The sequence below is a fragment of the Primulina huaijiensis genome, chromosome 12 (assembly GCF_012295235.1).
Source record: "Primulina huaijiensis isolate GDHJ02 chromosome 12, ASM1229523v2, whole genome shotgun sequence".
Classification (NCBI taxonomy): Eukaryota; Viridiplantae; Streptophyta; class Magnoliopsida; order Lamiales; family Gesneriaceae; genus Primulina; species Primulina huaijiensis.
Window position 1 is genome coordinate 854,228 of NC_133317.1, and position 26,991 is coordinate 881,218.

General features: G+C 35.1%; 6 protein-coding genes across 8 annotated transcripts; 1 reads left to right on the plus strand and 5 right to left on the minus strand.

The window, feature by feature from the left end:
* Positions 1–784: 784 nt before the first annotated feature.
* Positions 785–3,822, minus strand: LOC140990629 (BEL1-like homeodomain protein 11). Its single transcript, XM_073460416.1, has 5 exons — positions 3,357–3,822; positions 2,335–3,237; positions 1,442–1,812; positions 1,289–1,349; positions 785–1,077 (listed from the first exon to the last, which is right to left on the minus strand). The coding sequence occupies exons 2-5, from the start codon at positions 2,950–2,952 to the stop codon at positions 934–936; spliced, it is 1,194 nt and encodes a 397-aa protein (XP_073316517.1). The 5' UTR covers positions 2,953–3,237; positions 3,357–3,822; the 3' UTR covers positions 785–933.
* An 850-nt stretch (positions 3,823–4,672) lies between these two features.
* On the minus strand, positions 4,673–9,928 carry LOC140990628 (BEL1-like homeodomain protein 3). 3 transcript variants are annotated; one of them, XM_073460413.1, is made up of 7 exons: positions 9,334–9,928; positions 7,701–9,180; positions 7,512–7,569; positions 6,303–7,335; positions 5,753–6,126; positions 5,600–5,660; positions 4,673–5,489 (listed from the first exon to the last, which is right to left on the minus strand). In XM_073460413.1, the coding sequence occupies exons 4-7, from the start codon at positions 7,248–7,250 to the stop codon at positions 4,917–4,919; spliced, it is 1,956 nt and encodes a 651-aa protein (XP_073316514.1). In that variant the 5' UTR covers positions 7,251–7,335; positions 7,512–7,569; positions 7,701–9,180; positions 9,334–9,928; the 3' UTR covers positions 4,673–4,916. The 3 variants fall into 3 exon arrangements, with proteins under 3 accessions (XP_073316514.1, XP_073316513.1, XP_073316515.1); XM_073460412.1 differs by lacking the exon at positions 7,512–7,569; XM_073460414.1 differs by lacking the exons at positions 7,512–7,569; positions 7,701–9,180; positions 9,334–9,928 and having other exon boundaries at positions 6,303–6,994; positions 7,134–7,236.
* A 345-nt stretch (positions 9,929–10,273) lies between these two features.
* LOC140990056 (uncharacterized) lies at positions 10,274–12,792 on the minus strand. Its single transcript, XM_073459639.1, has 7 exons — positions 12,691–12,792; positions 12,044–12,202; positions 11,803–11,911; positions 11,586–11,730; positions 11,232–11,274; positions 10,913–11,086; positions 10,274–10,548 (listed from the first exon to the last, which is right to left on the minus strand). Exons 1-7 carry the CDS (start codon positions 12,790–12,792, stop codon positions 10,468–10,470), a joined length of 813 nt encoding a protein of 270 aa, XP_073315740.1. The 3' UTR covers positions 10,274–10,467.
* A 733-nt stretch (positions 12,793–13,525) lies between these two features.
* On the minus strand, positions 13,526–14,865 carry LOC140989267 (thioredoxin H-type 1-like). Its single transcript, XM_073458433.1, has 3 exons — positions 14,639–14,865; positions 14,017–14,139; positions 13,526–13,853 (listed from the first exon to the last, which is right to left on the minus strand). Exons 1-3 carry the CDS (start codon positions 14,729–14,731, stop codon positions 13,710–13,712), a joined length of 360 nt encoding a protein of 119 aa, XP_073314534.1. The 5' UTR covers positions 14,732–14,865; the 3' UTR covers positions 13,526–13,709.
* A 4,190-nt stretch (positions 14,866–19,055) lies between these two features.
* LOC140990058 (uncharacterized) lies at positions 19,056–19,844 on the plus strand. The gene has a single exon (XM_073459643.1). The coding sequence runs from the start codon at positions 19,056–19,058 to the stop codon at positions 19,842–19,844; it is 789 nt and encodes a 262-aa protein (XP_073315744.1).
* A 3,964-nt stretch (positions 19,845–23,808) lies between these two features.
* LOC140990642 (protein SHI RELATED SEQUENCE 7-like) lies at positions 23,809–25,576 on the minus strand. The gene is made up of 2 exons (XM_073460435.1): positions 24,748–25,576; positions 23,809–24,254 (listed from the first exon to the last, which is right to left on the minus strand). The coding sequence occupies exons 1-2, from the start codon at positions 25,382–25,384 to the stop codon at positions 23,908–23,910; spliced, it is 984 nt and encodes a 327-aa protein (XP_073316536.1). The 5' UTR covers positions 25,385–25,576; the 3' UTR covers positions 23,809–23,907.
* Between the last annotated feature and the right edge of the window lie 1,415 nt (positions 25,577–26,991).

Genomic DNA, 26,991 nt, shown 5'->3' on the forward strand with positions numbered 1-26,991 from the left:
CCATCATATTGGTTGTCTGCACACTGTTTGGGAATACCAGTACAAAGTTTTTTAAGTAGCTTATAATTGTTTCTTTCATGAGAATTTCAATACATTTAATTTTAGTCCAAATACAACTTACTTTTTAAATATTTTTGTCAAGAATTCAACCAAAATCTAAGATTAAAAATATATTAAAAAGATTATTAGTTGATAACTTACGTAAAACCACACACACAACAGCCATGCACATATTAAACCATACATATTCCAAAACTTACTCAAACCACAATCACGTCAAACTTTAATTTTAGTTAACTTTACGGCAATTTTTTCTGACTTCCCCATTGGCACCCACGAGAGGACTAACGTTCCCCATTCTAACCATACATAGACTTGGCAAACTGGAAGAAGAAAAGGGATCCATCTTCTGCATATCTTCTCACCAAATCTGCGGTATGTACCAAATCCTCAAATTACCTGTTATGGATAATATGCGACCATTTCAATTTGCACGTAGACGTAGTTTGAATGACATTAGCGTTTGAATTTTGAGACAGTGTTTCTGGTTTTAGTTTCACCTGCTCCACGAATGTCATGAAATAATGTCACCCGTGTTCTGTGGAGTTCTTCGATGTGGCCAATATATATCACTACAAATTTATATCTATTAAATTGAAACAAAAAAAACTAAAATTTGTATATAAATTTTTAAAATTTATACATCACTATAACCTTTTTTGATCTGATCATGGTCCATTTTATCAACAACATTGTCATTTTAACTTAAATGTTGTATAATTTGTAACAGTGACACAATAATTTTCATTGAGCCAAATTTTTGACAAGTTAATCACTATGGTAGGCAGAGGCAGAGGCAGAGGCAGAATATAACTTAGAATCCGACTTATTAATACTTACCAAATACACAGATTATGTTATATATATAAATATTCAACAGAAATTCCCTGTTCCCTCGGCTGTAGAAGTCAGCAATTCATCTGATTCAATGGAAGAGTCACCAAATTCCTCTTTGTACATTTGTTCTATCATGGGCTTCCACAGACGGACTCTGGCATTTATGAACCAGTTGGAAACCTGAACCACAATCATTTCCAGACAATTCCTTATATTAGATTACAAAGATCGATCAATCATCAACACGTTTTACTCAGAATTTTAGCTACTTTAACCACTAACTGGTAAAGGCACATAAAACGGAGATTTCTATTGCAAAATCTATAAGCTGCTAAAAATTTTCTCAATGTAAAGCAGAGCACAAGTCCCATTGGAATTTAAAGGAGTTCACCTGGTTCTTTGACAGGCCCGTTTGAGATGCCAACACAAGCTTTTCAGAATCATTAGGATACCTGGAAACAAAAATATAAACTATTCACAAATATTGTCACTGAAAATGTATGTCACTTTCGATGTGCAATATTTAAGGTGATGAGATGCTTACGGATGAAGGAAGTGTTCGAAAAGCCAAACACGTAGAATCATCACAGAGCTCTCCGGCAATCCCCGAATCAGCCTCCAACTCTGCGTAATTCCAAGCTGCTGCTGCAGTGTGGTTCTGTTATGTCTACTTTCTTGATCGAGCAGACTTAGTTGACCTAATCTTGAACTGAATCCTGGCATGTCTGCTTCCATCTTACGTTTCGTGTCACGGATTTGAGACAATAGTGTGTTTCTTAGGATGCAGAAGTGTTTGGACATGGCTTGAAGAGCAAGAGCAGTGTAAGATATTCCAGCTCCTACCCCTGCTATTGCCTCAAAACTTGACACCAATTCCTCCATATGATTATAGTATTCCTCGTATCTTCTCTCCACCTTAGTTTCATGGAAGAAGGATAAGAAAATGGAGGGTATATACTAGTCCCAAATTTTTAACTATATTTATATGTAATTCTCCCTCTGTAATACAAATGCTAGAGTTGATTACCACAGCCCACAGGTGTACAAAAACTTGTTTGGAACATTTGTGCACATTATATATTTTATTACATATTTGAGACAAAATCAAGGCAAATAAAATAGTTGATCTTAGAGGAAATATAATTTGTTAAAAAGCTCTTTAACTGAAGTCATAACTAGAGCTTTGGCTCATATATCCCGACATCAAGTTCAAACTAGACGAACCAAACTCTAATTTCAGCCGATATCAGCATAAAATAGTTGATCTTTTGAGCTTTGATTGAGAAGTCAGATCTTTCTTGTTGAAGGAGAAAAATCATGCAATTAATTGTTTGAAGAATGTTTCAGTTCTAGCTCGAACACATGAACATGGCACGTGGAATGGCCAAGATGTTTAAAATTTAGCCGGACTAAAAATGCTTAAAAGGTTGGATTAACCTCTTGTAGTAATGCAAGAAGCTTTAGAAGATGAACACAAGATCCAGGTTTCTCAGACAGTTCTTCATTGTACCCGAAAGATCCACTTTTGCTGCGGCGGGATAATTTCTCCACATATTTCTTGTTGCTAATATCAATATCCTTGCTTCCAGTATTAACCATTTCTTCAAGGAGGGTTTGAGCTGGTTTCAAGTACTTTGAGCTTCCAATTGCAGCGGATGGGATAAAAGCACACCCAGTTCCAGCAAAACAATAATCACTTGCGGTTCTGTGGAGCCCGGCATTATTATAAATGATGTAACCGGGATCCATTACTGAGCCTAAAGAAAGTGAAAGCCCCTGAGCTTGGTGGGCTGCTGTTGTTTCAAGAAGATTCACAGACCTTGTACCATGTCTTAAATCAGATTCATTTGATAATTGTGGGGCATTGAGAAGGTCTACATGTCTAGGCATTCTTTCATCAAGAGATTGAATGTTTAAAGGTAGAGAGTGAGATTGTGTTCCACAAGCAATAAAATGCTGGTTTTCAAACTGATTTTGATCTGCCATGGAGTTTGAAAATAAGAATTGATGCAGAATACTCGAATTTGAGTTTGAAGGCGAGTCTTCTGATACCATTTCCAAACATTTACAGGATTATGCAGTTTGATTATTGTTGGTTTTGGAAATAATATGGATCTTGATCAGAAAACTTGCACGAAAAATAATGCAGACATTCCTTGGGATATGAAAGTGAAGAAACGGGTTGGCAAAATGTGAAGAACAAAAATACCTCTTTCAGACTTTAGTTCATTCCATAGGAAAGCAATGATTCTCTCTAATGCTGCAATATTTTCTTTTTCTTTCTTTCTTTTTTCCTGATGTCTACGGTACACTATATCAGCAAGCTGTAAGCTATAAAAGCTTGATCAACAGACCTCTGTCAGGACTTGATAAAAGAAGCATAGCTTTTAAACAAGTAAACATGCAGGGAAAAGTTTCAAAAAATTAATTTTTCTATCCTACTCCCTGTAGTTTCTCACCATTAGATATGAAATTTTAGACTTTGGATGATCAACACATGATGTGAATTTTCATTAAAATGCGAGGTCCTCTAATGATGCTGAGACATGACAGATGTATTTGAGATCAAACATAGATTTAGCGGAAAACCGTCCCTTTTATCCGATCTCTCAGCTTTAATGGGCTTTAATGGCTGCTGTTACATTCTTTGGGACAATAAAAAAAGCACTGCCATACCCTAATCTTATCTCTCATACGACAAATCGCACAGCAGAAAATAGCCAATATGAAAATTTTGTTTCTGCTGAGATAAAGTAATCTGTCTTTTGCACCCTCCTAGTTTTTAACAGTCTGGTTTGTGGATCTTTTTAACATGTTGGAATATCTAGCATGAAGATTGGAAACTCTTATTTGATTATTTATTTTTCGAAATTTCAGAACCATACTTAGTATAAAAACTCGGAACTGACTTGGACTCCAGAGAAACGCACTCTGCGTTAATCTTTTAAATCTTATTCAAGGACAACTTAAGATCCTTGGTGCTCAAACTAAGGAGGCTGATGAAAACCCTTCTTTATTTGTTGTACTGATGAGATTTGTATTTGCTGGATAAAATGGGTTGGATAGTTTTAGTACAATAATAGTTTCCATTTTTGTTTCTTTGTCTGTACCGTTGCCGGCCTCTGTTTTGTTGTTTTCTTTCTTAATTAAATTCCGAGGCCCACTCACTGATTAAAGTGTCTGAACAATCTGAATGGCCTTGTGATGTTCAAAAGGAAAGTTCATAACGCACAGGCACGATTCATTCTCCACCACAAGAATCAAGATTTCGGTGACAATGAGAAATTTTTACAGGAGCAAAAGAGATCCCGTGGGGTTATTAGATTCATATCCTATAGATACTGAGATCAAAATCTTCACAAAAACTAAAGAACTCATATTATGTCAAATTTCCACATTCTGAATGAAAGAAATTTTTACTTTCTGCAGAGACACCAGCTCTGCACACGGACTGTGGTTCTATTGAGAAACTGCACAAGACATTTAACTATTCATGACAATAATTATTAAGGTAACAAAGTTAAGAGAAACAACTTTGCAGCGATTACTGACAATGTTAAGAAACAGTCATATAATTGAATGGTTGCATGCCCTTTTTATTTTCTACAGTTCTTACTCTGCTGTATATAATGCATATTCGTCAGCTGTTCCATGTCTTATCGTAACAACCAAATAAAAGCTGTGAATTATCGGAAAATGAAGCGACATACTCCACCCACGCACTACTTTAGCCCATGAAAAGAAATAACAAAATCAGTTACTTCCTCACCATCTCTTCAATATAATATTTGTCTCTAATCTAATATAAACAGAATATACAAAAATAGGTATAATATTTGCTTGACAAACAATGTTGGTTGGACCATGCTATACAATGGAGCATCCACTATCAACACGAGATACACACACGGAGCTTTTCTTTATTACTTTACTCAAAATTATTGAAGAAGCCAAATACCTCTATATTTCCTGTATGTGTGCGCTGTCTTTGAAATAATATCTAATCCACCTAAAAGGTATCACAATACAAAATCAGACAATGGGTTCGGATTAACAAACCCGGGCTGATGATTTATGGTATCCTCATCATAGTAGTCCAATTTGTCCACTCCCATAGAAGCAGATTCAGCATCGTTACCTTTCAATTTATTTCCAACCGATATTGGCTGAAAATCTCTCTCACTATGAGTATACCTGAGGGCAAGGGACACATGATTTCTCATTGAACCACACAAGATCATATCATTGTGTCTTGAATCTTCATTAATGTGTTGTTTCTGCAAATGAGTTAACCCATAATTAATCTCATTTTCTTGAAAAACTCCTGCCTCATAGAACAACTCTGCTCTAGAAAAAACGGTGTGCCTCGACTCAATGGAGTGCGCCAAGCTTTTGCCATCTGAAGCAGCCGATATTAAGCTTTCTTGAAGCCCTTCCTCTGTGTCCTTAAGTGCAGAGACCTCTTGAGTTACCCGTGCATGTTCTGGTGAAGATTTGGGTTCAGTTTCTGCATCCCCAAATTCCTCCTTGTATATATCCTCAATCATCGGTTTCCAAAGTCGGACCCTAGCATTGATAAACCAGTTTGCGACCTGATTTAAAAAAGCTTATGAAAACTGATACTTTGATACAATACCGTTCATGCTAAGGCATTCATTAGTCTCTAGACTATGGCACCTTTTGCTGGCGTATGTGTATTTACCTGGCTTCTTGTTAATCCTGTCTGCCTTGCAAGAATGCTTTTCTCCGTGTCTTTCGGATAACTGTGCAAGCGTTGACCAAACATTAGAGTTAGGAGCAGCCTTCAGGGAGTCGTTCCCTATGCCAATAAGAAGTAACAAGAGGAAAAACATACGGGTGAAGAAAATGCTCGAAAAGCCATGCACGAAGTACTGAAACAGCAGTTTCAGGCAAGCCTCTCTGTGGCCTCCAAGGTTGTCTCATTATACCGAACTGCTGAACTATCTTTTGTTGTCTGAGTTTCTGGTCCACATAGCGTAGGCGGGATAATACTCCTGGACCATGTGAATCAGCATCTTGCTCCCCTAAGTTATTTTGGGTATCTTGAATTTGCTTCTTGATTGTATCACGCAAGCTACGGAACTGTCTGGATAACGTTAGAAGGGCTAGAGCCGAGTATTGTTTGGCGACACCACGCCCAGCCACCATGTCAAATGATGAAATCACGGCTTGAATTTGATGGCTGTATTGTTTGTATCTTTTGTCAACCTACAACAGAAACAAATAACAAAGAAATTCCCAAACTAGTGTTCCTCGTAGGACAATAATGAGCAAGAAAACAGCTTATACAAAACATACTTAAGCCAATGTGGATATGAAATCTAACTAGAAGATGTTTTAGTACACATCACAACAAACATAAACAACATAGATTATGGCCATACCTCTTCTAACATGGAGACAAGTTTCGTCATCTTATTCTGCAGATTATGGCGCTCAGAAGGTGAAAGTGAAATATCAGGTGCCTTTGTAGTTAATTCATGAAATTCAGCAGAAGTTTCACCCACTCTTGCACCTGTCTCTTTTGAGCCATCTGGACCAAGTAATTTTTTATTCTTACTTTTTCCTGATGTTTCTAGAGCTCTATGAACATTCACCACTTCATCTAGTAAATCTTGAGCTGCCTTCAGATACTTGGAGTTGCACAATGTTCCCGAAGATTCTGATGTCTGATGTAGAAATGGCAAAGAAATTGTGTCTTTGGAGCTAATCAAGTTCTGAAAATTGTTCACTTCATATTTGACTGCATCTTGGTTCCCTTGAGACAAATCAAATGACAGGTATTCGACATTCTTAAGGTTGATTCTTTGAGAAAGATGGACCTCTGATTGCAAAACATGGGAACTTAACAGGGAACAGAGACTCGAGTTTGCGTACCGATTCATATTCGAAGTCATCTGATCCAGTGACTGTTCCTGAGATCCCAAACTAAGACATAAGCCATGGCTTAATGATTTTTGTTTAGGGCCATGGCCGTGCTCTAGTTCTTTAGAAAATGCATGGGGATTTACCGCTACTGTATCACAATCTGAAAATCGGCACATGAAATTCAGTTGTGTATCAACTTGCCGCACATCTGTGGGAAAACCCGTTGGAGGTATAATTGTCATTTCACCACTACTTCGTATATAATTGTTTTCAGCATGGTCATGAGCCAATATAGTGCTAGCGGACAACAAATTCAAGCAGGATTCCGAAACAGAAGGCTGGCTTACATATGCTTTATTATTAGGAAGACCAGATGAAGGATAAGAAATGAGCTTCTGACTTAGTGAATACGTGGTAGGTAGTATGTCTTCTTCATTGCTTGCATTTGAATAAAAGGAAGCCATGTTTTTCCAGTGAAGCTTCAAAAATTTCCCGTGCCAGTTGATGAACACCGAGCGGAATGCAAACCATCACAGCTGAGCAAACAAACTATAGAGAGGAAATTAATGAAAACCACCGAGAGAGCGTGATAGAAAAAAACTGTGGCAACTGTAATAATGTCATATAACCTTTACCAGACAGTCAAAAATTGAAAATTTGATGGAAACAGGCTTAGAGAAGACAGAAAAAAGAACACAAACTACAGTTAAAGAAATAAGAGGTACCTAAAAGAGCAAGAGTTCATCTTTGTTTGATCGAATATAAGAGGCCAGCATGAATTAACTTTTAACATGCAATTCAGGCAACCGACAATAGCCCACGTAAGAAACATTTCCTTCATATACTCATATCATCGCAAAATAGTATCAAGAAACAGGAAAAATAAATAAGAAAAAGCCCAGATACTCAAATACCTGAAAAAAAGTTTTCGTGGGCCTTATATTTGGAAGAAGGGAATTCCCTACAGAGTGATCGAAAAAGGAGCTCAAATTGGCTCACAAAGGCTAAGTCTTCTCAACAAAAGGAGACAAAACTTACACCAGTATAAATACACCAACCCTCCTTATCATTGAAACAATGAAACCAACCAAATATAAATAATTAGAAGAGAGATCATTCAATAAAAAGAAAGGATAATAATTATGTCACTCCAACCCCAATATGAAATTCATATAAAAACAATAACTTCCTTTTCAATTATGCCCCCTTTCTCACGTGAAGACAAGTTACCAGCCCAAGATTGCCTCGTAACTTTTCTCAGAAAATAATCAATCTTGTCAAACTGCCAAAATGGTTGGTCTGCAGTTGTTTGTAGATGCTGTTAGCCACACAATAGGCTGTTAGCTTAGAGTTTTAAAGGCATAACCACCTGTTGGTGGACCTAAAAATCGGTCTTAAATCTCCATTAGAAGAAGCACAGGTTTTTCAATAGTTGGTAGAGTTTGTATTTTAATAACATGGGATTTGGCTGTATTTTGGCATTAGAAAGAAGACAGGTACACACGATGAATATTTTGTTATTTTTTCATGAATTCTGTTGACTTCATTTTTTTTCTGCAATTACATTTCGTTAGTTATTTCTTCTAAATATTTGGTGCAAAGAATGAACGTCACACGCAAATGAAAACCGAGAAGACAAGATTGGAGCTGCATTTTATTTTTATATGACAACAAACAAGTAGAAAAAATAGGTTTTCTTTGCGTAGGTGGCTGCCAAAGGAATCTTAACACGTAGTCATGCATAAAAACATTGTCAATTGCAGAAGAATGTACGATACTATCAACACAATCTTCCAATGTTTTAAATTTTCAGTCACTTTCTGGTGCCACCCCAGACATATAAAGACAACAAAAGCCAAAATTTCCTACTAGGTAATGGGTAACGTCCATTCAATGCCTCTATCGTTAAGAAAAAATAATTGACAACACGAAACAACAAAATATACCAGCTGCATAATGTCTTAAATAAATGTGAATATAATATAAAATTTTACGTGAAATCTTTATGTTCTACAATATTATTCTCCTCCAGGTGGGTCATAGTTAATACTACAATACAATCCATGAAAAACACCCTTGAAATTTGCATCAGTGTTGGCTGTTTAAAATGATAAAGATTCAAGATTCATCCCATTTATCCATTAAAATGAATTTCAAAAGCATAAAGCTCGAGTTACCGAGAGATAGGTCGAATCAAAACTAAGCTAAGATTTATCTACCCCGTGGATTTTGCAATGCCATATAGGAGCATATCAGCGACCAACATTGATAAATTGCTTTTATAAACAGGCAATTTCTGTCTCTATCTATCTCTTCAGGTCCAAAACGGCCCAGAATCAAAGTCCACAATTTGGCAACCTTTTGCGTTGAGGCAGCAGGTCAAACAGCCATAAACTCTGCTGGTGGTGCATCAAGGCAAATAAATCAGTCCAAAACAATGGTTTTTCCCCGTGATTGAAGGAAAAAATGGAAGTGGAGATAAAATACAGTGAGCAAAGCAAAGATTCTTTCCAAGTTGCAACTAATAATCTATAGCTAGTTTGAAACTCACGTCCGAAAATATATCAAAATCAATTTATATCGTCTGAACCAAGTTACTTCCGGAATTTCTCAAGTCTGAGAGAATATATTGCTTTCCTTTTCATTGATGTTTCTGAAGTCACCAACTTGACCGTCTGCATAGCATAAACTATATATTAATAAATAATCATCACCAAAATGCATTTCCATTCCCTATCTTTGCCGTTAATTGATAGGGTAATTTGTAAGGCAAGCATGCCCATTCAATTGAATTGATTACTTCATTAACAACAGAGTATGGAACTCCAACATGCCTCATCAATTTGGTGAATCTTAGAAGTTCAGACAAGGTGTTTGGTCTATACGAGACACCAAAAGAGCCATTTAAATGGAGCAAATATCAATATCGGTTTATAGTTTTTTCCTGTCTGTCTTATCACATGCGAAAGCTATATAGAATCCCAATCCTTGATGAAACATAACTGATAACTATAAGAATTTCCAAGATAGTTCTGTTACCGCAGAAAGACTGTGACGTTTGGACGTTAATTCTCCCAACTCATTCTCTAGTTGAGACTCAGAAAGAACTTTGGCCTCTCTATTAGTAGTTCCTTCAATCATGAGTGTAATTTCACTNACACCCTTGAAATTTGCATCAGTGTTGGCTGTTTAAAATGATAAAGATTCAAGATTCATCCCATTTATCCATTAAAATGAATTTCAAAAGCATAAAGCTCGAGTTACCGAGAGATAGGTCGAATCAAAACTAAGCTAAGATTTATCTACCCCGTGGATTTTGCAATGCCATATAGGAGCATATCAGCGACCAACATTGATAAATTGCTTTTATAAACAGGCAATTTCTGTCTCTATCTATCTCTTCAGGTCCAAAACGGCCCAGAATCAAAGTCCACAATTTGGCAACCTTTTGCGTTGAGGCAGCAGGTCAAACAGCCATAAACTCTGCTGGTGGTGCATCAAGGCAAATAAATCAGTCCAAAACAATGGTTTTTCCCCGTGATTGAAGGAAAAAATGGAAGTGGAGATAAAATACAGTGAGCAAAGCAAAGATTCTTTCCAAGTTGCAACTAATAATCTATAGCTAGTTTGAAACTCACGTCCGAAAATATATCAAAATCAATTTATATCGTCTGAACCAAGTTACTTCCGGAATTTCTCAAGTCTGAGAGAATATATTGCTTTCCTTTTCATTGATGTTTCTGAAGTCACCAACTTGACCGTCTGCATAGCATAAACTATATATTAATAAATAATCATCACCAAAATGCATTTCCATTCCCTATCTTTGCCGTTAATTGATAGGGTAATTTGTAAGGCAAGCATGCCCATTCAATTGAATTGATTACTTCATTAACAACAGAGTATGGAACTCCAACATGCCTCATCAATTTGGTGAATCTTAGAAGTTCAGACAAGGTGTTTGGTCTATACGAGACACCAAAAGAGCCATTTAAATGGAGCAAATATCAATATCGGTTTATAGTTTTTTCCTGTCTGTCTTATCACATGCGAAAGCTATATAGAATCCCAATCCTTGATGAAACATAACTGATAACTATAAGAATTTCCAAGATAGTTCTGTTACCGCAGAAAGACTGTGACGTTTGGACGTTAATTCTCCCAACTCATTCTCTAGTTGAGACTCAGAAAGAACTTTGGCCTCTCTATTAGTAGTTCCTTCAATCATGAGTGTAATTTCACTCTTTGGCTGGTGGGCTGAGAACGCTTCTTTGGCTTCCTCAAGTGTTCCTCGCCAGAACTAGTACACAGAATATATCTTCATCATTGTAGTTAAACAAAACCTTTAAAAAAAAGGTGTGCACATTTGCAAAATATACCCAGTCGTAAAGAAAAAAACACTTGGGTCAATAACGTATTCACACATTAACAGTTGGAAATCATACCTCTTCATGCATTTTGGTGATTTCCCGAGCAATGACACATTGCCTGTAAAAACAAAAATGCATGGTTCAATATAAAAAGGATCCCATATATTGTATTTATTTAGTTTCACTTTTTATAATGGTTGTGTGAAGAATGCACAAGCATATGTTTCCTTTATGTGCTGATAACAGCGCCAATAACAGAAGTCAGTAGGCAAAGCAGCAGATGAATTGTTAAGACTTTCAAAATATGTCGCTTCGTAACCAACAAAACTTAGAGATAGTCCATAGAATGTCAAGGTACTAGTTTCAAAACCAGCAAATGTATATGTGCCTGTAAATTATTAAAAAAAATATTCCTCTGTCAGTATTTACCTAGATAGGCCAAAGATTAAAGAGGACTCTTCTAAAAACTGACAGAGATTGTGAGGAGAAACAAAGAATACTTGAGTGGCAGCACTATTTGCTGAGACCAACAGCCTCTCTCTTCTAGTTCCAGCATGTTTAGAAAGAAAGCCAACTGCACAATATTGCACACTATTAGTCTTAATAATTGAGCAGTTAAAAAAGAACCATGGTAATTAAATGTTACCAAATGAGAACTCATTAGTAGGTAAACCGGATGCCGAAAGAGCTGCTACTACTGCAGATGGCCCAGGAACTGGAATAACGGGTATATCTTTATCCACACACAGCTTGGCCTACACCCACATCCAAAGGAACATACGTGCACGAAGTCAATAAAAATAAATCAGCTTGATGAGTTTTTAATCTCTTGCAGCACATAAACAGTTAGTTGTTAAATGTATGTATATGTATATGGATATGCAAACAAGCATGTCACACTTGAACAAGTGACTAGCCAGCTCCACACCAGGATCGCTAATGCCTGGAGTTCCAGCATCACTAATCAGTGCCACAATTTCTCCGTCTTGCAATCTCCTAAGAACTACTTGTTCTCGTTGAGATTCATTAAATTTGTGACAATTCAACTGAAAATATAAATAATAGAATCAGAAAATCTCTCATGTTTACAAGTATAATAATTCATTTGCAAAGAACTTTCTAAAAGAAAAAGAAAGAAACGGGAGGGAATTTTGCTAGCATAGCATTTGAAGTGAAACTCGAATTTTATTTTAAGTAATTTTTGGGTCTTCATAGTCATAGCTAGAGAGAATGGATTGGAGAAAAAGGATAACGAAAGGGTGTGAGAGTGTGTGGTAGATGTTCCAGATAAATTGAATTAAGTTATTGAGAGTCTCACGTCTACAAAATAATTCGTTGCTGGAATGGATTGGCTAGAATACCATTGATTCTCCTGCTGCCACAAAACTTCAAGATGAAGAACCCTCGTAAAGTAAAATAGATCAAGGCTGACAGACGGTTGCACGGCAAGGACATGACACGGGTAGGAAGTGCTATCATCATTCATCCCCTTTTTTATGCTTCACTTCTACTTGATTCAACTGCAGCGAGCTACCTCACCTTGGCATTGTTTTAACTTATAAGGATTCAACATTCGAAATAACCGGACAAATATGATAGGAATGTGATAGAGAACACTCTGGTCTCTGAAGGCCATCAAGAAAATTGATAAAGTCGGAGAGGCAAGGCACCATGCCAAGAGGTTCTTCTTCCTCCCTGATTATTGCTAGCTTTGAAACGTTTTGTTTCATAATATGTCGGTTTATATTCAACAGTTACTGATCCATGTTACAATATTGGACAGAATGAAGGGAAAGAAGGCCAAGTTACAGGGAGAAGCAGCAAAGGAGCTGGAACAGAGCATTCACATGGTCAGAGTTCTCCACCATGATCCCTCACTGCCAAAGATCAAGGTCCAAGTTTCCCAGCAGCAAATCGAGAACAACCACATAGAGGAATAATTCGATGCAGTTGTGCTATTTTTTATAATTTATTTTACTTTCCCGGTTTCCTTTTATGACGAGTATAATGAAATTGAATTTTACATTGAACTCCTACTATTTGTGAAAAACATGAACGATGTTGCGCAAAAAAAAAAAAAAGAGAACCAGAGACAAGGTTCAATCTGCAGTTTACAAGACCAACAAACAATTAGGAACCTTTTCTCTTTTCTTGACGTATATCCATACGTAAAATCAGTCAGTTCCAGAAGAATTTTCCAAAGTTTTGAGCTTTCATTTATTCAGACATTTACATGCCAATGAAGGCCCAATTTTATGCTTGATAATGTATCTCAATGGCTCTCTATCGTTATGTGTATATAACTTACAATTATTTGGTCACAATGAAATCGTCACCCTCTAATTCTTGAACTTGTAAAGAGAAGACATGAACACAAATACCAAGAAGATTCCATTACACAACAAGTATCATCCAAGTAATAACGACATATTACAAGATTATTATAATTATGGAATCGAACTTGTTAAAAAGATTATTATAATTATGAAATCAAATCAAATTTATTAAAAGTGCCAACAAGCCACATTTAACTGTAATCTTGATGCAACTCCCTCAAGCCGTAACGAAGGAGCCATACTTGTTGATTTTTTCCTGCAGCTCTTCCTTCTTTGTTCCCACGAGCCTGTCCACCTCCTTCCCCTCTTTGAAGAACAGAAAAGTTGGCATTGCCTCTACTTGGAATTCCTTTGCAACACCCTGAAGAAATTTGTACCAAATTAGCAATCTAATGATTATTGATGTTCAGAAAGCAATTAGACGAAGTTGAAATTGAACAACGTATTTTTCTGAAACCAAATTTACAACAAAACTCAAAAAGAAGCCGAATAACAATGCAAATTGCACGCGAAGTAGATATTACCTCAAGTTCATCAACATCAACCTTCAAGAATAAAACATGGGCTGTTTTCTTCGCAATCTCTGCCAAGATTGGGGCAATGAAACGGCACGGTCCGCACCATGAAGCTGTAAAATCGACAACCACCTGAACAGAACGATTTTGTTTCCGGCGTTAAGAGCTTGAAACAACCTTAATATATAGAATGTCAGTGCCAAAACAGCTAAAAAGTTTTAACAAGGAGTTTCGATCATGCTCTCCAGTTCTTGCCAATGCAGCAATTTTTTGAGACCCCATGGTAAACTCTCTGATCAAACGTACTACAAAAGCCAAACTTATCCTGCTGATACTTAAACCAATACATAATTTTCGAAAATAAACATAAGCCGTGGACTGAAATCTTTGTTAATTCAGTGTAATATTTTTTGCAATTTAAACATTGATTTTATATCATCATAAAAAAAAACTTCGATCCAACGGAAAATAATTCAGTTATACCACCCAAAAAATAAGGATATATAAAAATACGAAAGAGTCTGTGACAAATCTTTCACCGAGTTATGATTATCATTAATGAAAATGAATCAATAAAAAGCAAATAATGAATCATCTTCAAATAAGCAATCCAAAAGAGCAAAAAACGTACGAGCTTTTTACTATCGAGACCCTTCTGAAACTGATCCTTCCACTGCTGGACGGAGTGGCATCCGATAACTTGTCCCTCTACTTCCGAAGCCATTTCGCAGGTTTTCTTCCTCAAAAAATGAAACCCAGATTCAGAATAATTGTGAGCTAACCGGTTTGTATGAATGAACAAATTAGAGACGTGAAACTGTCCTTTATATAGGGGAAACGAGACGATGTGGATTGACCAAAAGTCAACATTTATTAAACTTGATCACGACGCCTCTCGGCTGCGTGATGTGGGGTGGGACGTAATCTAACATTTCTTGGAGATTCCTCGTGAACGGACTAGATTCACCGACACAATTCACACGTCAAGTGGATTCTCTTACCTTCTCACTTTAAAAAAAAAAATGTTTACCTTCTAATTTAATAATTAGTTTTAAATTTAGGATTATATTGGTTCCAAATCATCGACTCAAAATCACAATTTTATTTGATTGTATCAGATTTAGTTTTTTCTATGAACTCGTGTAATCAAATTAATTACGAATAAAGCTATCAAAAAAATTTAATTACGAATAAATAATATTTATGTGTGTAAATGTTTAATTAATTTATATATATTGCTCGTCTTTTAAAAAACAATACGATTCATTTATACTTATATATCTCTTGCCATTAGACAAGGGCCCCAGACAAATTTAGGATATTTGGAACAAGCATTTGAGCATTTAAAAGTTATTGTTTGTGTGGTCTGCAGTTCAAATTTTACTTAACCATCTAGGCTACATTTAGGCGGGTTTTTTTTACCTAAATGTATATATTTTTTGTTTATCTCTGTATTTCTCCCATAATTTATCTATATATGATTCAAACTCAAAATCAATTACATATTTTCTACTTTATACGAGTGACGTCTTTTAGAACACTGATATTAATTGGATAGAAAATTCTCTCGACCTCGTTGTATTAAAAAAATACTACATGATTTTAATTAAATCATACACGAACTAACCCCTTTTATGTAGCATCAATGCAATACAACTTGAATCAGATGCACTCAACGCAAATTAGAACCACCGCTCCTTTCTACATGGATGATAGAACATATTCGCCATGTCTGCGCTAATACACCGGGTGTGTTTTCTTCATGGATTGCCGGAGAACCGCACATGAAGTGGCTCATGCATTGGCTACTAGAAGTTTGCTTACTGGATGTCCGTTGGTTTTTTTGAATGTGGTTCCCCACTTTATTAGCAATGTTGTAAATTAGGATTTCTTATATTGTCAAACGAATTGTGTTTTTGATTTAAAAAAAAATGGAATACACCTTTTGAATGGCCAATTATTCCGTTTATATGTGATACAAAAGTAGAAACTTTACCGTGATGCAAAACGTGTTCAGAATATTACATTTGCGGCTATAAAATGATCGAAGTAAAAGTTGCAAGTAGTTATCTTTCGCAGCTATATGGACGGTTTAATTCTTTGTTGCTTCCGATTTTGAAATTCCCAATTATTTTCAAGCGACATTTGAGAATCGGGATTAGAGGTGGTCCGTACTATATATCATACCGAAATTTCGGATACCGTACACCGTACCGAAAATACCGGTATGAGAAAAATGATACCGTTACCTTACCGACTTGTCGGTATACCGAAAGTCGGCATACCGAAAAGTCGGTACGATATCGGTAAAATACCGTCATATCGAAAATATATATAAAAAATTCATTCTCTTGTAATTTCAAGGTCAATGATTACCAATACTTAACAAATTCATCAAGACAGTCAAAGAGACCAGGAAATATATATACAAAACAAATCCATAAAGACAATAAATGTCAACCGCAACATGTGTCTGGATATCTAAGACATCAATAAACACCAATAAACTTAAACCGCAATATGTGCGACTTCTTCATCCGCTATCTTTGCAATAATGTATGAGGTCATGTGATTTCTGAAGCCTGTCGGCTTTTCAACAAGTCGAGGATCAGCATCCAGTCCTCTAGCTAGCTGTAAGGTTAGGCTATAAAGATAAGATTTCTCAACAGTTTAAATTCTCAACTGTGAGTGGAGTTGCTTCACTAAACTTTGATTTGGACTGTTCCAACATGATGAATCCAAACAGAAATTAAATTCTTTATTTTGGTACAGTATCGATATATATCGTTTTATACATCAAAAAAATTATATTTTTAAATTTATATATATTATTTCGGTATATACCGAAAATTTCAAATTCCACACCGTTACCATACCGAAAATTTCGGTATACCAAAAATTTCGATAAATTCGGTATTTTTCGGTACGGTAACATCGGTATATCGAAAATTCAGTATTTTTTCTCACTTCTAATCGGGATGACAATTTCACACGTGGTTCAATTTGGATCGGACCCAACGGGTTTATGCATTCCCATGTGGATCGGACCCAACGGGTTAGGGAAATCCCGGCTCTTAAACGTATCCCATCTAGAATTGTTGCAATAACTTTTCGATTTCATTATACATAGGGTAATCTAAAACAAAGTAGTTCTGTTAAATGTGGATATTGTGTGATGAGGTATAAGAAAGAGATAGTTAAATCTGAAAATCAACGGTTGGAGAATATGGTAAATTGTTGTCACTGGGATATGTGTACATGAAATCTATATAATTATTAATTCTGAAATTTGTGCTATTAGAATTAATAGTTCGGATAATTTGTTTCCGTTGGGATATATATGCATATGGTAATATGAATTTTATGATAATTGATCTGTTCTTTTGCCCTTTATTTTGTTATTTATGATATGCTTAGTTTTGTTGTTTATATGCATATAATTTGGTCTTTATTTGTGACAGTAGTGTGTATGATATATGCTCTGTTTTGTTGTTTCTTTGTTGATATCAATTTTTTGTTATAAACTTTACATTGGTTTGCCTTTAGAAGCTAGAATTAATATATAGATTTCAGTGTCTTGATTTTTGTTGATATCAGTTTCTTATTAATCTAATGCATGTTGTACTTTTTACTTTTCAGTTTTCAAGATCAATCAAGAACCAATATTACAATCAATCTCAATATGATGAAGTCAGAAGTGAATGGAGCGAATTCATCTACTATTATGTAGGTGCTTAAATGGATCATGTCCGTCATTGTGCATTTTAGGATATACTTGCGGATATACACTTTTGTTTTTGTGGATATATTTTTTGCTTATGATGGTAGTTGGATGGAACGGATAAAATTATTAGTACAAAGAATTGTAAAATAATATATTTTCTTATTTTTTATATGATGTTTTGTTTGCTATTTTTTTAATCTTTATTCTTTTTCTTATTGTTCTTTTAAGAATTAAAATTTGATAAATAAGCATAGTTTTATCGAAATAATTCAAAATTGAAAAAAATGCTATTATATATAGGTGATAATAAGATAATTGGGTAAAGTATGAATGTCAAATCATCCGACGAGTGTGAGGATAAAGATGAAAGTTGAATAACTGATGGGGATGAGGGTGGGTAAGAGATAGATACAACAAATGGAGAGGGGACGAAGGCATTGAATCTTACCCAAATTTGACTCATTGTCGTATCTAATTGTTGCGTACCAATATTTACATAATGGAAAAAATATTACTATTCTAACCTGAAATCCATATTCTAAATTAATAATTTTTCGTTCTAAAATAGGAAAGTATTAAGTTTTATTATAATAATAGGCGAATCCACAAATATCCCAATATATTTGGAAATAGATCCAATTAAAAAACATAATATAAGAAGTAAATATTTCCGTTCACTTTTTGGATTACTCAATTATAAGGAAATCAATTGAAGAAGTAAATATTTCCATATTACACAATTAACTGTATCTAATCATATCTTCCATCTGTGTAATAACAAATATTAAATGACAATAAATTAAAAACCTTCCCCAATATTTTTCATTTAATTCTTTTCGAGTTCTCTCCCAAGAAAGAATCCATTAACGCCTGCATACAGGTATGTCTTTATAATTGTTTTACCATCGGTTGCGTTTTTTTCCTTTTCAATGCTTCGCGAATTTATTCATATCAGAGGCCAGCAAATTAAGTGAAAGAGTTTCTGTAAATTTTCTTATGGTTTTTCTATGTATATAAATATAGAACACACATACACGAAAATATGATTTTATCTGTATTATATATTGTTTTCAACATTTAATTTTGATCCTCCCGTCGGCTACGCTACTGATATACAGTGCGAGTTTTTTTTTTTTTGCGAACACTACAGTCTGATTTGAATACATGAATTCTTGTGAATGCAGATCAAGATATGGGGAGAGCGAAATTAAATATGGAATTAATACGCAATGAAAAGTCGAGAAACGTAACTTTCAAGAAACGAAAAGAGGGGTTGGTGAAAAAAATACAACAATTGACCGTTCTTTGCGATATTGACGCGTGCATGATAATCTACGGTTCGGGACAAGAAAAGGGTTTCTTTGAGCCCGAAATATGGCCCGAAAACACTGAAAAAATTCGACGTATGATCGACATTTACAAAGCCAAGAACAAGGATTCAATCAAGAGTTTTGGCTTGTCTGATTTCTTGCATGACAGGACGAAAAAGATCGAGGAAGAGCTTTCGAAACTTCGAAAAAAGAACATGGAAGCAGGGTATCCCACTTGGATGGATTTCTTGAATGGTTTTACAGAAGTGCAGTTGAGAGAATTTGCAGCAAATTTGAGGGTTAAATTAGAGGACGTTAGATCAAGAGTTAATAATCTGAAGAAAAGTCAAGAGGTTTTGGATGTGAATTTGACTGATTTTGGGAGAATAAATCCATTCGAAAACCAAAGCTTTTTCAATCCAGGGATGATCCAAAGAGGGAATATTGAATTTGAAGTTATAAACCAGCAAGCAATGTCCTCAATCATGCATTTCCCTAGTTTGAATCATAATCAACAATTGCATTCTGTGAACCAGAATTCAATGATGATGCCTATGTGGAATGATGATGATCATTGTATGCAGTTCGGGGGTGCATCGACTAGTGGGAATATTTCGTGTACGAATCAGGGTTTCTACGAGTCAACAGCATTGGATCCTATGTTATATTACAGCCCCAGGTCGTTGGCACGATTTTACACACCACCAGTGGATCCGACACAATATATGATGTCGAGGATGCTGCCGGAGCAAATTCTGATGGCAATGCCACCGCTGCCGCAGCTGCCAGGTTTTTCAAAGTAGAATTGAGGAGGATCTTGTGCAGTAATATCAGATCAAGGACACCAGCCCAATGTGAAATTTTTTCTGTAGATGGATTTTGTCTCTTTTTCGTTATGTTTATACATGGGATTTTGATTGAGTTTCTTTGTTCCATTTAAGGATGTTGATTGTTTTGTTAAAGATGCTAATCAAATTCAACAGTATTATGGCTTTATATTCTTTCCTTTTATCCTTGGATTGAGTTATCGTATGGACTGTGATTTTATATATATATTTAATGGCACCTTTGGTCCGAATGATGAATTTCTTGTCTTTGTGTCACCCGTCATTGGCTCGAATTCTACGATAATTATAATTAATATATTTATTGTATGATCAAACTTATGTTTCAATTTATTATTCTCACATTAAATATTTTCGTCATCTCGTCAGTAAAATGAAGTCTAAGTGAATAGTTTTTTATTTATTCATAATTATAAAATTTTAATTAGATCGACAAAACCGTTGTGAATGTAGTTGAGGTTTTAACCAAATAGTGTATGTATTCCACCATTATCTCAATGGCGGATCAACTGGATTTATTAATTTTTTTTTATCTCTTGTTACATAAGAATATATTGTAAGAAAGACGAATTAATTATGAATAATCACTAGTTACTTGAACTGAACTATTTACATCTATAATTGATTTCCTTGTCATTTTGAAATCATGGATCGCATATTTTATGCTAGAAAAAATCTTTTACAATAAATTCACTACGATTCTTTCGAGGGAAAAATTATTACACATTTTAAATATGGTTAACTTAGATTTTCTTTAACGTTCTAATTTGATAAAACTTTATTGAGAAATTAACATATAAAACGTTCATATTCATAAGTAGTATTCATTAAATTTTAACATATAAAACGAGCCAAGCCTGAGGATCCCTCTCCACAAAGGCAGCAATCGCCAGAAACTGGTTCACACCAAAGAAACACTGACAAGAAGTGAAGGAGAGTCGAACTGGGTATTTTTTGATAACCGGAGCTTGTAACACGAGCCAACCGGACCAAGACAGGCAGTGACCGAGCAAGAATATTCAACCCAGTGTCAAGTTCTTGCCCTTTGCATCGCCCAAATGAAGCACCGCCGGTGGAGCGGGGCTGTACGTAGATGGTGGGACCTTTATATAGTGTGATGACGGATGCTACCGCCACCTTTGAGATGCCATCTTTTCTATCAAGCCTCCTTTCTCTATCCTGAAATTTAACATTGATTTTGAAATATAAAACTAGGATTCCGTCACTAATCACTATGTATTAAAGTACTTTCCTGTTGAAATTGGTTGATTTTAACTTGCCTGAGCAGAGCAGCCATGATAAATGTTATGGCTGGCACTGAATTTTGTATAGCTGAAGCAAAAGTTGGTGACATATTATCCAATCCTTTATATCAAATCCCGTAGAATTATTTAGATAAACAAACTTTAAGTAAAATTTTAAATTCACTTTATATCAAATAAACAAATTTCAACTGCATTTGTGTTTGATTTTAAATTAATAAACCTAACACACGTGTCATTTGAAATTCATTTCCCAAATCAAATTAACTTCTTTCAAATCAAATTCTGTTTTTACACGGTTAGGACTAAATCATGAAACGCTCATTAATGACAAATGATTAATGAAATCGAATGTCATAATGTTAATTATTACTATCACTATATCAACTAACTGATCAATTAATTAGTAGCATGCGTGTTTTCATATTTTTTGGTGGACCGGTATCAATCTTTTTTAATGTTTGAATGGTGCAACTATTTGGGCCCGGGCCAAGTCCGGCCTGAGAGGGTGAAATGTTGATCTTTTTGAAAATAATTTTTTTTAAAAAAAACGAAGAATCATGCATGGAATATCAAAAGAAATTCCAATGCAATTCTTCAATGGATTTGGCCCAGAATTTTCGACATCTGTTTTATTTTTATTTTTAAAAAAAAAAAGAAAAAAGAAAATGCATTAATATTGGAATATTGGCTTCATTGTCCAATGGCGTACAAAACAAAATTGGTTAATTAGACAGATTAATTTCATTGTCCAATGGCGTACAAGAACAATGCACGAATCAGTTATCATATGCTAAAATTAACTGTAGTTAATTAAAGTTCAGTATACAAATAATGCACTAATATTGGAATATTGGCTTAAACTCATGATCATCTGCTAAAACTTCGTTTCATAATCGATGCTCGAAAAAACTCTCAACAATTCATGTTCATCCATAAAATATTGATGACATAGAATTTATTTCATTCTAGTACAACCACCATACCAAAAAAGAAATAGATTCCTCACTTTGCTAGTTAGCCCAGTTTGAGAGTATCCTTGTCGCAGGTTCTAATTGTGGCAAACATCTACTGGCTACTTCACATACATTTTTTTTAAAAAAAAAAAGAGTAATGCAGAATGGGGGGACAATCAGAGAAAAACGATCTTACGAAAACTACAAGTAGTTCGTGTTGTTTCTTGATTAAGAACCGAAACATACTCGTACAAATATATATCAATATAATGTCTATATATATTTTGTACATATATATGTGTATTTGTACACAAGTCTCTCGATATTATTTAATTTCGGTAAGGTGCATAAATTTCAAATACAGTGAAAGTTCAAAATTTTCTCTGTTTCTTACACGTGTCTCAATACCTACGTGCCTTTTAAAAAATCAACTTTAATCTTACCATATTGTGTGTACTTCACAGGACTACAGAAGTATTTACATCCATTCCTATTTATATCATGCATTTATATGTATACTTGCTGAAACATAAGCATCAGCATTTAAAATCCGCAGCTTCCAATTACATTTCTTTTATAATTCAAATACATGTGTGTTAAATATTAAGACAAGTTTATTTCTTTTCTTTTTTAGGTTGGTATTATCCGGTAATTTAGTAAATATGTATTTTGTTTGTCAGAATACATGTTAACATAACATTAAACATGTCAACAATATTTGAAGTTATGTCACCAATATTCATTAATGAGTCAACACTCTAATGACATATGGTTAAAAGAGGGAAAAACAACTTATAGGACGAATACCAAATTTGGACAATTTAACACATCAAACAAGACAGATATCAATTTACAGGAACAGTGTTAATATTTAGCCCCGGGATGAACGTGGTTAAAGTTTTCTCAAAGAGAAATATCCATACTTTATTTAAAAAAAATTTGAAAAAAAATGAGACATTTGCATATCCAACTGAATAAATGAAATTAAAATATTTGTGGGCTGGACAAGTGGATTGTGAAGTTCATTTTGCTTTTAGACTTTTAGCTGAAACGAGTGACCAAGTTCATCAGCTAGCCGATGCATGCAAGATCCTAGCTAGCACTGCAGTCCTACAATATGCCCATACTACATTTTTCTTCAATCTCTTATTTTTTACTCGTACAAAATGCTGTAAATCGCTCATCACCAAGTTAGAATAACTACTCAATATTATGCCATCTATATAAAAGTTATAAAATATGTAAAAATACGATAACGTTATGCAGTAAAAAATAAATTAACTTCATATCATCTGGAATTTATCAAGGTAGGCTCATTAAATATAATCCAAACTCTTATAATAATATACTTCATGTATATATATGTAGTATGCGTGGTAATAAAAATATACATAAATGATCAGCGCTTTATTACTCAATTATTTGACGAAATAGTAGGGAAAATGAATATATGGGTAGAAAACGTAGGATGAGGGGAAAAGGCTTCATCGAGTTCAAAACCAACATAAAAACAAGCCTAGCGAAGAATAAAAAACAACACAAAGAATGATGCAAAAACATGGAACATGCGAAATGCACACATCCAAATGTTTAACAAACAAATGGTTATCGATAAAATAATATTTAATGAACCAGATATAGCACAAAATCATAATAGAAATTCGAACAACTAATAAACGTGATTCGAATTAACGGCCCGAATCCATACATTCAATGCTCAAACACTCGCTTGTAGTTTAGTTAGATAGAAAACATTAAATCTTTAGGATTATATATTGTCAAAGGAGGGGCAAATTCAACTTCTTAAGGTCTCGGTGGTGAGAAGAATTGTGTACCCGCCATAAAAGCATTCGTTGGCGTGGGGTAAATGGAAGGATCAAGCATGGTGACATTTGGGTGGCTGGTCGTGGTTGCCTCCTCCATGAGATGAAGCGGCTGTTGTCCGGAGGATCCCGCCTGATCCCCACCACCACGAGGGTACCGGATTTCACGGCCTTGGTCGTAAAGAATTCCTTTAAAAACATGGCCTCCGATGTTAACAGAGGTCTGATAAGCAAATTGCTCCTCCGCATCATCCATTGCACTCACTCTTACGCAACGAAAGACAGCTGGGGAATTCACTTCTGGTGGAAAGTGTCCAAATGCAAACCCTAGCACAGGCGTAGTTAAGAAAGAAATTATCAGAACATAAGAAAGCCCTTGAAAATGACCAAAAGCAAAGCAACGATATTCCTGTACAAATATGCATGGTAAAACTATATTTCTTGACTAACTTCTATAGACATATTCTTCTCGCGTCATTTTTACTCAGCAACGGTAGAGAGGTAAAGTGGTGGTTAGATTTCATTCATGACGCGCAAATAATATGTACGTATATAGATGTTCTATTCGGGTATTTATATAGTTTGTCATTAATATAGATATGTAGCACTTGTACCAAGAGTATTTTTAATTTAATTTTCCTGTCATTTTGCAGATATTATTATAGAGTGTTACAGTTCTTTGGTAAACCCTGCAGCGATTTCTACTCAACTCACACACACGTTAAGCTATTCTTCAGTAGTTCAAAATCTAAATGGAGCTCTTTTTCAGGGAAAACAAACACGCACATTCCATTCCATCACCTAAAAAGAATAACATCACCTGATGTGGAAGCCGGAAAACGCGAAGTAGTAGCACAAGCAAGAGTGGAACCTCCTCCAAAACTACCCCCACCGTCGCCGCCGACTGGGTTCTCTCGAAACCGTTTGGGATTCTCCCCTCTTACAGTCAGCAATTGCCGATCCTGCTGCAACTCAGCGAGCTGATGTTGCCTCTCTCGTCGTTGAGCCGCAGAAACCCAAGTGCTTTTCAAATGGGTTTGGCACGAAAGTCCACGGCTCTTGCAGCAAGTCCTACATCTCAAATGCGAGCAATCTTTCTTAGCTTGGTTCCCACAATCTTGACAGTTCATTCCCGCGTTCGCACCTTTACCCAGCCTCGTCACCCTAAACCTTGATGCTGATCTGTTACTATAACTCGAAGGATCATCACGAATATTACCGGAAATGACGATATTACTGTTCCTTCTGATGCTACGACCACTAGGACCAACAGAGAAGTCCACATCTTGAGAATTGTGATGCAGATTTTGCTGCTGAAGGCTGTGTTGATGCTGATGATGATACTGTTGCCATAGCTCGAAACCCTTGTTGTAGATCTCTTCGTTTTTGAACACTAAAAAGCTATCCTTTTGCTGTAATCCTTGGTCCTTACCACCTAACGAGAAAAACCCAGACATTTTCCGCCCCTATAAGCTAATTCTAAACTCAATTTCGAAGAACAATCCATAGCAATGATAAGAAAACCACCTCGGGCTTCGGGGTAGTGAGGAAGGTTACTACTTTACCATCAAAAAGTGAAGAAAATATCAATGTCAATGAGTGTTTTTTGGGTGGGTTAATTGTAAATTTACGTTAATGTAGTTAATGGGGTTCACCTCACTAAGTTGCTTCTCCTGTGCATAAAAACTCGTAGCGCGGAGAATGGGGGCATTGGACGAGTGTTTTATGCTGACACACTGCGTGATTTCTGTGTGTGTGAGTGCGCGTTTGTGATTTCAGAAGGTTTTTTCCACTGTCTGCAGCTTTTTCCCAGACCAAAAAAATTCGGGACACAGGAATGGAGAATTTAAATATTCAAATATTTTTGTTATGCTTGATATTTTTTTTAAAAAATATTTGTACGTATCAAAATAGTTATATTTCGAATCTTGCGAACATAAGATCTTATAATAATTTTTTAAAGAATACAGTCATTATCAATCTTAATTTGATGCATTGTACATGATTAAAAATATGAATTTGATCATTCTAATAAAAAAGAATTTAATATGTGTTAACCTCGATTTTTACCCAGCGTGCAACGAATGATAGCTAACAGTTGCAAGTTTTATCTTCGTAAATGTGTGTGTGTGGGTTTTAGAATTTATATGATTAACAATTGCGGGTTCTGAAGTTATAAACATATGATATAATAATCATACAAAATTTTGTGAACTTTAAGATATTAATCCTCCGTTTGAATTTCCCTATTTAATTAACTTGCATAATAATATACAGTAATAAGATATAAGCTTACTTTTACTTGATGTTTTTTACATTAATCCGAGACAAAATTTCCTGTATTTTTTTTTTTTTGACATATGTCAAATATGCTAAAAATGTCATTCTAAATTTTTTCTAAGCCAGAGCTTTGCAAACGCCGCCGCCAGCCACTACAACCTCAATTTAAGACACGCACACAATTACCGCTTTCCCTCAACGTTTAAATTAGAGAGTTCAGAAATTAAAAAAAAAAAAAAAGAATATGACAAAAGATTCAATCCCAGCCCTTCACTACTCATCCAACGGCTTGTATACATTCGCTTTTATTTTTCCTCATCGTGTTCTTTTACCGGAAAACACGAGGCTCTTTTTTCTTATTTCTCGTTTCTATAACCATTGTTTCAAATAATGATAAAAAAATAATAATAATAATAATGTTTGATATTGGAGATTAAAATACATTATTTTTTGTAAATTAAATCTTGAATCCGAATTTCTTAGATAAAACCATAAAATTATATGTAGAAAAAGTGCCATGAATCTGCCTAAAGTTCCATTAATTTCAATTAAATACTATTGGCCTGACTACTGAAATATATAAATAATAATTGAGGTGCAGAGTCTCAAATAAATAGAATAGAAGGCAATTAACCAAATGAGGAAAAAAAGTGACAGCTATATTTAGTAGCCAAATCTTTCATCACCGACTAATCAGCATGTATAATTAAGTTTTGTTTTTTTCCTGTTCTAAATGTCACACTCAATCACATTAATATCTTACATGTGGAAATCTATGACTATT